The sequence below is a fragment of the Gavialis gangeticus genome, unplaced genomic scaffold, assembly GCF_001723915.1.
Source record: "Gavialis gangeticus isolate Ggan-Ray unplaced genomic scaffold, GavGan_comp1, whole genome shotgun sequence".
Taxonomy (NCBI): domain Eukaryota; kingdom Metazoa; phylum Chordata; order Crocodylia; family Gavialidae; genus Gavialis; species Gavialis gangeticus.
Genome location: NW_017728994.1, coordinates 4553025 through 4564436, shown reverse-complemented (window position 1 = coordinate 4564436; position 11412 = coordinate 4553025). Strand labels below are relative to the sequence as shown.

Here is an 11412-nt window from a genome sequence, read left to right as displayed (position 1 = left end):
CCCCCAAGCATGGCCCCCCCCCCCCCCACAATGCTCCTGTGGGATGCTCCATCTGCCCCACCATAGCAACATTCACGAGCCACACCTGGTACCTCAAGGTATGTAGAAAAAACATTTAAAGCTGTGCCTATGGCTGAATTGCGGATTCTCAGAATCAGCATTGAATCTTCAGATTCGGATTCAACCGAATTGAATGGGGACAGTGATCCGAATCAACGAATCCAATTACTGTCCCTGATTTGGGCTTAATCTGAATCTAATACAGCCCAGTGTGCACACCCCTATCTCACAGCTTGTTTTAAGCTGTATGATAGTAGATCAGGAGCAGTGTGTGCAAACATTCACCAGTGTTAGGGACAACACTGAGAACCTCAGTGTAAGTAACTTTGGATAGGCAGGATGAGGGCCCTAGTATGGCTATGGGGTGCAGTACCAGATTTGAGGGAGAGTTGGTGGGACTGGGTGCGAGGGGGAGCCTTATATCTGAAGGTGGGGAGGTTCCAGATTTAAAAATGGTGGGGGTGGGTTTGGAAAAGTGCTACCCCAGGGCTGGGACAAGTGGTTAGGCTTTCCCAACCCTGAAGCTGTGTTCTGAACTTGTGGAGACATTTGATAAATCAGGCTAACCCATTCCAGTTGTAATTTAGTTCACCTACTCCAGTAAACTAATTTAGATGGGGCCTGCCATTTTTTGCCTGATTTAAACCCCCTGAATGTCTGCACAGATGGCCATTTAGATCAACCTAATCCTAGTTTGGTTGATCTAAATGAAGCATCTGCATGTACCTTAGGAAATCATGTTCTTTGGAACATAAGTTATAGTCCTTAAACTGACTTGAAGATCTGGCCCCAATTATTTATCTGTGCGCTATGCCTCTGGGACAGACCATGTCTTCCTTAATATACCAAGAGTTATATGATTCCTGTGATGCGGTAGCTGTATTTCTTCCCATTCTGAAACATGAGCAGTCCTCCCTTTGAAAAAAGTGTGGAGGACTGAAAAACAATTTCCATGGGATGATATGCCATAAGGAAATACAGCTTAATTTTTTTTTTATGGTTAAACTTTTTGGATCAGTTAAAATATTAAAACTAACCCAAAGCGGTCATTATTTATACTTTCCTAAGAGAATATTGAAAATTTTCAGCAAAACCAAATTTGCAATCAGTAATGAATTTTCCACTCAAAAATCATTCTCAAAAATATTCCTGGAGCAGGGAGGGAGTGGGGGAGAAAGGGTAGCAGCAGCGTGGGGTGGTGGATAGCAGTGGCAGCCACCACGTGCAAGCTTCCCGCTCCACTGCTTTGGGACCAGCTGCTGCTACTCCCTGATCTAGTGTAGTTTTAAAAAATGCTGGATTTTTGAGAATTCCAGATTTTTGAGGTTATTCTGTACATTCTCTTTTCCCTCTACTATTGTTAACTAACTCCTTGAATTCTCCCTTGGTTGTGTCTCATTTTTCTCTTTTTCTAGAAGAACTTTTTTTCTGTTATAGTATGTTTTTATGCAGTTATCACTAATGTTCATTTAGTAGATTTTGAAATTACTATTAGATAATCTTTACCAATTTCTTTAATTCCCCAAATTCAAATGTCCTGAAGATTAATAGTCTTATAGTTTCAGTGAAACCACCCCTAATTATGGCAACTGTTAATAATTTGTATTCATTGAAACAAAGTTTCCATTCTGATTCAGGTATTCTCTTTAGCTGTCTTCTTTTCTACATGGTCTTTTTTGCATCATAATGTTATCTTCAAAGTACTATATCTTCAGAGTGCCATAATTTGGTAACTACTTTGACTCTCTGTAGCTGTATTTCTTCCCAGATAGATGTCTAAATAATTTAAATTCCCCATGCATTCAGAAGCCTGTGCTTTCAAGTATTCCAAGTAGTCCGGGAAATTTAATCTTTGCCATCCTTTAGATCTAGTGATCTACAACAGATACTATTTTGTGTTGTTACCTTCACTTTGTCTCTGGCCAAAGAAGTATACAGCCATACTTTTTGTTTTGAGTTATTGCTTGTTGGCATAGCAGCATTTTTAATGTAGTACCATCTCTTTTTATCTCTTTCTAATGTTCCAGTTAAACAGTGCTACAAGCTTTTTATTTGCCATTCAAGTAAACAAAACGCAAGCAAAAACAGACCACTCCTTGACTATTTTTATGGATGCGTCTCCCAAAAGATCTTAAGTCTTGATTAAACATACAGCTTGCTGGCCTTTTCAGCGGGTACATTTTGATTTCTTAGCTTTTCATTACACTTCAAATTTGAATGAGTTTAAATTACCTAACCAATCAAATAGCTGATTATTACACATAGCCACACAGTAGCACAGTGGCTGATTTTCTACATTCTAATTTCTCCTGTATTTATTAAATACAGTTATTAAATCAAGTTTATATGCATTCTTTTATATTTTCATAAGGAATATATTTACAGTGCTTATGTCTGGAATTAGCTGTGCCTTGCTGAACTGGTAACAGTTAACGTTAGGTAAATTGACTGCTTTGGTTTCAAAAGTTTGTAGGTTCAACTGCTTGGTCAGAATTCCTATGAGACTTTGATTTATGAACATAAAATGCTGATGGACAGAAGAGATTCCATTTGCTGACCTATAGGCCCAGTTCCAAACTCATTTATACTAATGTTAAACCAGTGCAATTCCATTCTTTTTTTCATTTGTAGCCAAGTATTCACAATCAGATTTAAACTCATGCAGTTTCCAATGTGTCTAGATAAAAACACTGTGCCACTTTAAAATGATACATTTTATTGCCCTGTTCAATTATTTCTTTTTCTTTTTTAAAGAAAAGATTATATATTCAAATGTTAGTGAGCTGTTGTTGAATACATAACTTCAGTCTCTTTCATATGCATAGTTTTATTAATTCAGTTAGTAAATTAGTAGCTAGCTCTATGCCTGGACAGTATGAATCTGCAGGCCTACTTCCATCAGTTTAGTTTCCTATCGTAGATTTCTTTTTTTCACATATTTTATTGTGATCAATAAATCTAGTCTTACATTTCATTTAAATGTAGTCCTTCTGGTTTTTGAAGATAACTTCCATAAAGCATAAGTCTTCAGCCAGACTGAATGAAACAATGAACTCCTTCCCCCTCCATCACATTTGTACTCATCTCAAAGGGACACTAGCTTTGAAGCATGTTTACTTTGCTAATCATTTTATTCCAGAGTATTGTACCAGAAATACCAGGTATACACAGATGACTGGATATGTTAACACTCTCCCTGAGATCCTTCCCTTCCATTTAAAAAAAAATTCTTAGAAAATGGTAGTGAGTTCTCAGTATCATTAATTAAATATTACATAATACAATTTGTAAATAGTGAATCCCAGGTGCAATGTCATGGGAAGCTTAAAGAGAAGTTTGGTTAAACTCAAGTGAAAAGGAAGGATTTAACTTGAAAAAAGGGTATATAGTTCAGTATCCTAGAGGGAGTCAGGAATGAGGTTCAAGAGAAGGTAGCATAAATGTGAAGTGCATCTTCTTACAGACATAGCATTCGGAACTAGGGTTGGCAAGATGGTCAACTGACCAGTCAAATATTATCTATTGACTGGTCAATTGACTACATATTTTTGATTGATCAAAGATTATAGCAATTTTACAAAAAAACCCCACCCAAACTTTTTTTTTTTTTTTTTTAAGTTTTCTTGACAGACATGATCTTTTTAACTTGTTTTTGACGCATTTCTTAATGGAAAATCTTTGCTTCTTCTGTATATTATTTGGACCTATTGGCACTTTTTTTACAATTTTCAACCAATATTTGTGGGTTGCACCATCCTCCCCGACTGCACCCATGGGTCAAGTGTGCTCCTCCTTCATGGGTCACTTCTGTTCCCTCCGCCTCACCTGCAAGTTGCACCTGTTCTCCCATCCCATCCATGGGTCACACCCTCTCCCACTACCTCTTGTGGGTTGCACTTGCTTCTCCCAGCTCTCATAGGTCATGCTTGACCCCCCACCCATGCATTGCACCTGCTCCCCATACCTCTTGCAGGTCATGCCTGCCCCCGACCCCATCTGTGGGTCATGCCTGCTCCCCAGCCCCCACCATCCTAACTTATCTGCTATGGGGCAAAATTTTTGAATTGATTTAACCTCCCCCTAGTGCCCTCAAATATGTATACTTAGCTTTAAAATCTGCTTAATAGAACAGAAATGATAATTCCTGCCTTTGTACAGCACTTCGCAATCTTCATATGAAAATTGTGTGCAAAGCATTTTTAAAATGTGTGGGTAAGGCTTGTTGATTATTCAAAGTCATATGGGGTAGTGACGTAGCTCTATATACAACTCCAGGATCCTTGATTCTCAGTTTTGCTCCACAGGCTAACTAATGTTTCATGCCAATATGAGGCATACACTTTCAGTACCAAAAAGAAGTCAAATGGTAATAAGATCTCACATCATGCCACAAAGTACTGCAACTAGGAAAGTGTTTATGGTTTGTAGGAAATCCTGATGAATATCCACAAGGAAAGTTTCCTTGGGGTATTTATTATCTGTGGACATAAGTTTTTTAATAACTTCTAGATGCCTTAAGGTCAGAAGACATGTTATTTATATATATGTGTGTTTATATATTTTATACATACACGCAGACTTGGATTCAGTGTTCCTGGTTTCATGCAAACAGATGGCAATACATAAAACCCTGACTAACCCTTTGAGAAAATCTGCATAAAAGACCCAACTTGGGACTTCACAATGCTTATATGAGGGAAGTCATCTGTTACAGAAATATAGCAGCACTTAGTTTCATGTATAGTGTTACATAAAAAGAACATAGTGATGAATACTAGGCCTGTGAGAAGCGGCTAGTATTTGCTTTGGATTCAGCCAATTTCAAGGGACAATGATTTGGTTCGGTGATTCAAATCACTGTCCTGAATCGATTCAGCTGAATCTGATTTAAAGATTTGAATCACACAGGCCCCATCCCCCCAGTCCCAGTTTCCTGGCTCTTTATAAAAACAAATAAATAAAGCCCTATGCTCACTGGCTCCTGCCAGGCTGGGGGTGGAGGGGGAGTGATCCTCACTGCCTTCCCACTGCCCTGCACTGCATGGGGGGGGCACTCTGTCATGAGCTCCCAAAAGCTCTGATGGCTGCTGCAGCAGCTGGTGAGTGTGGGGCTTTGTTTGTTTGTTTTAAAGAGCTGGGATGCTGGGGCTGGGCAGGGCAGCCATTGACAGGGCTGGGAGAGTGGAGAGGTCGGGGGGCACTCAGGGAGGCTGGGGGAGCAAGCAGAGGCTGGAGCTGTGCAGGGGTCCCCCCATAGTCTCTTCCCCCCTTCAGCCCCCTCCACCCTCTACTTACTATTCAGCTCCCTGTGGCAGCGAGCGGGGACTGCCTGAATTTCCAAATCTATTTTTCCACATCTTTTCTAAATTGATTTAGAGGCTTTGAATTGATTTGGACCTTTTTATTGATCTCCCAATTTGATTTGGATTCAGAGATTTGGCCACTGAATTGGGCCGAATCTCCTCCAAATTGAATCAGCACCCAAAGCTTCATACAGCGCTAGTGAATACAACCTGAAATAAAATGTTGCTTACACTTATCCCCCACCCCATTTTTGTATTATAATTTGTATTCTACTACCTGGGATCCTAGTGAACTAAAATGTAGAGTGTAACATATGCTGCTCATTTTCATTTTTAATGTGTAGCATAATTAAATTAAATATGAAAAAATATTCAAAATATGTTTTAATGACTTGTGAAAACTGTTTGCTTAATAGCCCTGTAGACCAGCTTGCCTTATTTAGCTCATCACCATGTACTATACCACATTAGAGGAAAATTTACCAAGACCATAACTTCTGCTATGAGGTACTTCTGTCATTTTCTGTTGGATGTACTGAGAAAATGGGATCAGTATCCACGGTCTGTTGTATCATTGTAATATTGCTGTCAGTAAAGGAATGGTTTGCAGTTAGTGCCAACTGTTGTATGAAGTATCTTTTTTGTTATATGGATATTTCCTCTTTCACAAGCTGCTTTTAAAAGACCTCAAGCAGCATCCCTATGGCAAAGATATTTTCTACTATTGCTGGTCTAGAGCACATTTTTCACTTGTGGTAGTCCATAAGTTATAGGACTAATCTCTTGGCCATGACCACTCCCACGATGCCCACTCTTGTTAGAAATAAGTTTTATTTGTCCTTTGGTATGTTTAGAAGTAGATTTGTTGCTTCTGTGGCCTGGGAAATATTGTGCTCACCCTAAACGACACCAAAGCACACTGGTTGGTGAGCCCTTCAGGTGTTTGTCTCAGCTAACCTATTCTCTTTCTTTTGTCCCCTCTTCTTTCTTCCCTGGTCCCTTCCCTACTGTGACTAAACAGATTACCTGTGTGACATGTTCAGCTTTTTCTGGCAATAAGCCTAGGAAATCAAATCTGTCCTCAAACCTGTCTCTCCCATTTTGCAATGTAATGCCTTCCTTCTGCTAAATCAGGTCAGCTCACAGGGAAAACAACATTTTTTTGGGAAGGATAGCCAACATGGTTTTTGTGCAGGCAGGTCATGTCTGACCAACCTAGTTTCCTATGATCAAGTAATGAACTGCTTAGATGTGGGAGATGCGGTTGATGTCATAGACTTAGATTTTAAAAAGGCCTTGTGTATGGTTTCCCATGATGCTCTTATAAAAAAGAACTGGGGGATTGTGGGCTGGCAGAGTCCACAGTCACATGGGTTGTGAAATGGCTAAGGAGTCAAACCCGTAGAGTGTTAGTGATGGGTCTGTATTGTCTTGGTTGGAGGCAGCTAATAGTGTCCTGCAGGGTTTGATTCTTGGTCCTGTGCTGCTCAACATCTTTATCAACAATTTAGATGAGGATGTGGAAAGCATGCTGGCCAAATTTGTGGATGATACAAAGTAATAGGGAAAAGTGGTCATGCTAGGGGATAGGATGTGGATCCAGGAAGTCCTGGACAAGCTGGAAAGGTGCATGGAGCAGAACCAGATGCAGTTCAATAAGGATAAATGCAGAATGTTTCATCTGGGAGAAGTAACCAGCGACATGAATATAGGTTAGGAGGAGATTTCCTGGCCAGGACAGTGGCTGAAAGGGACCTCAGGGTTATGGTTGATCACGGGATGAACATGAGCTGCCAGTGCAATGCTGTAGTCAACAGAGCTAACAACATACTGGGATACATTAGCCGAAGCATCGTGAGTGAGGTTAAGAAAATGATACTTCCTAACCACTTGGCACTGGTGAGACCCCACCTGGAGTATTGTGTCCAGTTCTGGGTGCCATACTTTAAAAAAGTCATGGAAAATATTGAAAGGGTCCAAAGAAAGGCCACAAGAATGACTAAGGACCTGGAGAACAAACCTTATGAGGAAAGACTAAGGGATCTGGGACTATTCAGCCTAGCATTGAAGGATCTTACCCAGAGACTTGCAAGATCCATGTTCTAGGCCCATCTCAGCTGGCATTTGAGCCTGAATCTCCAGATAAGTGTTCTAGCTACTAGCCCACAAGTTAGACATTATCCAGAGCACCCCCTACCCCTCCTCTCAAAACTGGCCACTGGACAGCCGGGAGAGGAAAGTATATGGGGTCTGCAGGGAGAGCACAAGCTAGGGAAAGGCTGGTTCACTGAAATAAACTACGCTGGAAGATAGGAATCTGGAGTTCTGGCTCTGGTCCCTAATGTTGCATCTTGCATTCATTAAATAAAAGTAGGATAGTTCAGCTGGGATAGGGGCAAGGCAAAGAATTCATGTTACAGCTATTCAGTGGGGTTTCTTATAAAAAAAATTATTGAGAGTGATTTCAGTTTTAAGGATGTATTCCACACAATGGAATGTTCTAAAGGATTTTTATCTGCTGTGCGCATATGATGGCTTACTATGCTTTGTGGCCCTGAGAGTGGATTGAGACTCAGGAGACCTCAGTTCATTTGCTCTCTGTCTTAGAGTTCCTGGGTACATGTAGACATGCTGCCATTACAGTGCATTGGAGCAGACTTGATTAACCAAGTCTGCTAATTAGCACCCTCCAGCAGCCTCGGCATCTCACATATTCAGCATCCCCCTGCTTCAAAAAGGCAGTGGGGGTGCTTTAACTAAAGCTCATCAAATGATCTTTATAAAGCACCCCCCCCCACCATATTGAAGCATGGGATGCTGAATACACAAGCCACTGTGGGAGTTTTAATTAGAGCAGCCCCCAAGAGCCACTTTAAATAAAGTGTCTTCCCCACCCCCAGAGGACATGTAAAGATGCCCCATGTTACTTGAAAAAAGTCATTTAATTTTCCTGTGTTGGTTTCCTGTCAAAAAAAAGTAAAGGTTATTTCATCTTTCCCTTTTTCCTCATCTGTTTTATCTGTAAGTCTTACAAGATCTGTGGTTCCCGCTTCTCAATTGGTGTTATGTTATACAAATGACCTTAACTTGGTCACCTCTTCAGGGCAGAGACTACATTATTGGCATAGTACTTTAACTTGACCCCAAAATAATTTTTTACTTCCCTCTAACGTGGACCTCTCTTTTTTTTCCCATTCAGCGTGTGACCTGATGACCCTGGGGATCTTAGCCTTAGTTACATCTACTGGTTGTGCCTCAGCCAATGCCCTGCAGTCCCTGACGGATGCCATGCACATTCCACATCTCTTTGTACAGCGCAACACAGGAGGTTCCCCACGTACTGCTTGCCACTTAAACCCTAGCCTTGAGGAGGAAGAATACACACTGGCAGCCAGACCGCCTGTCCGCCTCAATGATGTTATGCTAAAACTAGTCACAGAACTGCGATGGCAAAAATTTATCGTATTCTATGACAGCGACTATGGTGAGTAAAATATATAATTTCAGTGACATTATTGACTCTGTCATGTTTAACTAGAAAAGGAAGTATAAACATATGCTGTGGGAATGCAATTGTATGGGCTATTTGAAGACAAGGGGGAAATATTTAGCTCTTTGTCTTAAATGCACAGTTTTAGTGAAAACTAATTCTCGGAGAAGCAATAAAAATTACTGCTAAGACAGCCGAAATTTGGGTCATCTAACAGTTTTTCAATAAAATATTAATAAACTGTTGACATTGCTTGGCAGGGTCATATGGGTATGCCAGAGAGTACAAATCCTCTAATACAGTTTCTATCAAAACTGAGCTTTATTCTCTTTAAAATTAATTTTCAGTACTTCTTTTTCTATCATTTCTTTACATGTTTTCTCATGCCATTTGGAGTATGTATCATAGTGGTACATTTTATGACATTAAAGTAATGGTTAAAGTTAGTGTTTCCCTGATATCTGATGTGAATTTCATATCTCAGTTGGCAACATTTTACTCTGGACTAAAACTTAGCAAACAGAAGTTTCTGCTTGAGCAAATTTGATACATCAAGTGGGGAAAAAAAGCATAGTTGGTGCTGAGCACTTGGAAGGAAAATGAAAAAAAATCTAAGTTTATTAATTTTATGCTCCAGTGCTGAAAACTTGCCTCTGTTTATTCAGTTGATTTTTTTTTTCTTCTAGTTTATTGACACATGACATAAAGATTTTTGGTAGAGTTCAACAAATTTACTCAGCCTGATTTCAAAATATTTTTATTTGAAATGTGATTTTCCTGTTGTGATTTTTGTGCCATGTTATGTAAAGTTTGGTGAGAACAAGGAGAGAGGAAGTAGAGGAAAAGACAGAAAATTTGAAGTGGGATAAAATGGGCTTTTGAATAGTAGTGTAGACTGTATGCAGAGATTAGGTACAGACATTCAAACAGCCTGAGGCAGAATCTGCAAGCAGTGTAGTTTAGCTTGGCAGCAAACAGAACACACATTCGCCCTTTGGTGAGAGGCCAGGGAGTGGAAAATCTTAGACCGGGTTCCACCATTTTTAAACCAGTCAGTGTGCACTGAACTTGTGTTGTGTTATGGGTATGTTGGCTACAAAGCGCCAACTCACAGGATCATTGTAAAATTCTAGTTTATTGGATGGTTGCAAAAGTCAGATTATAAACCTTGATGCTGATCCCCTCAAACACACACACATTCATGCACACACACACACACACACACACACACACACACACACACACTCATAGTAGCTAGCTCTGAACACTAAGCACTGGTGTCAAGAAATACCTATCCCCAAGTGCTGGAGTCCACCGTCGATGGATAGTCAAGGCTTCTTTCAGTGTGATGTTGCTTCAGAAGGGGGTCGCCAGCTTGTCCTTCTGGCTGGACAGGCAGGGTGCTGGTCAAGTCAAAGAGGGCACCCTTGGAGGTCATTTTTCACTGCCTTTATCCCTCTCTTGCAGACTTTGGTGACTCCCCAATTCTTGGGCTTACCCAATCCAGGGGTCGTTGACCTCGAGGGATGTCCCTCTTGGTAACTGCTGGATGGCAACTGTCAGCCCTAGGGGTCACGTCCATACATACATGCAGTCTCAGGAATCTGATGAATTTTGATTGATTCACTGCCATGATGAATAGAGCTCTGGAAGTGGTTGATCAGGGGGTATTTCATCCCCAAGGGTCTGTTTCCAGCATTGATTAGTTCAAAGGGGGGCTTCCGTACCTTTAACAATGACATTTCTGGGAATTCCTGGCTTTTTATTGATTCTTTCTTCTCCTTGGTCTCTGATTTTGTAGGTGTTAATTGCCGCTCATTAACATGCTTATCCAGACTAGCTACTGTGTTACACAATCAACCATGATTCATTCAGGGACCTGCTCCATGCAGAGATTTCTGCTCTTGGTAACATTGTTACATGGTACAACTTACTTTTAAACTTAAAGTACGTTTGTGAAAGCCTCTACAAGCTCTATTTTCACTACAAGTATACATTATATAAAAATAATAATATAATAAAAGAAAAAGAGAGAGGAAGGAAGAAAAGGTAGAAAAGAGAAAGCATCCCCAAAAGGGGGCAAATACTAAATGAGGGGCTTTTGCTATATGGAGAAGCTTCACTTTTGAGGGGCAGGGGGCAGACAAAAGGGTTTCTTGCTACAGGTATAGACCAGTTTTGTGTACCACACTTCTGTTCTGTTACGAGTATAGACCGGTTTCTGATCACTTATACTAGTAAAAGTGTAATGTCTGTACCGGGCCAGAACCTTTACAGTCTTTAGGAGTGAAATACATAATCCAAAACAATGAGCTATATGTTTTAGGGCTGTGTGAAGCTTTGGGTATGGATTCAGTCTGGAGGAGATTCAGCCCAATCCGGTGGCTGAATCTTCAAATCCTAATTGAATCAGGGGACCAATAAAAAGGTCTGAATCAATTTGAAGCTTTCCAAATCAATTCAGAAAACATTCAGAGAGCTTTGATGACTTAGGCAGTGGGGGTACTTTAACTAAAGCTTGTCAAATGATCATCTGGAGCTGGACTTGGAGCTGGTAAG

At 40.4% G+C, this 11412-nt stretch overlaps 1 protein-coding gene across 2 annotated transcripts in view; it reads left to right on the top strand.

The window, feature by feature from the left end:
• Positions 1-11412, top strand: part of GRID1 (glutamate ionotropic receptor delta type subunit 1) — a 1431845-nt gene that overhangs the window by 542148 nt on the left and 878285 nt on the right. For both annotated transcript variants that reach the window (XM_019502226.1, XM_019502225.1), the window contains exon 3: positions 8563-8847. In XM_019502226.1, coding sequence (XP_019357771.1) covers positions 8563-8847 — 285 coding nt within the window. The remainder of the gene's footprint in view (positions 1-8562; positions 8848-11412) is intronic.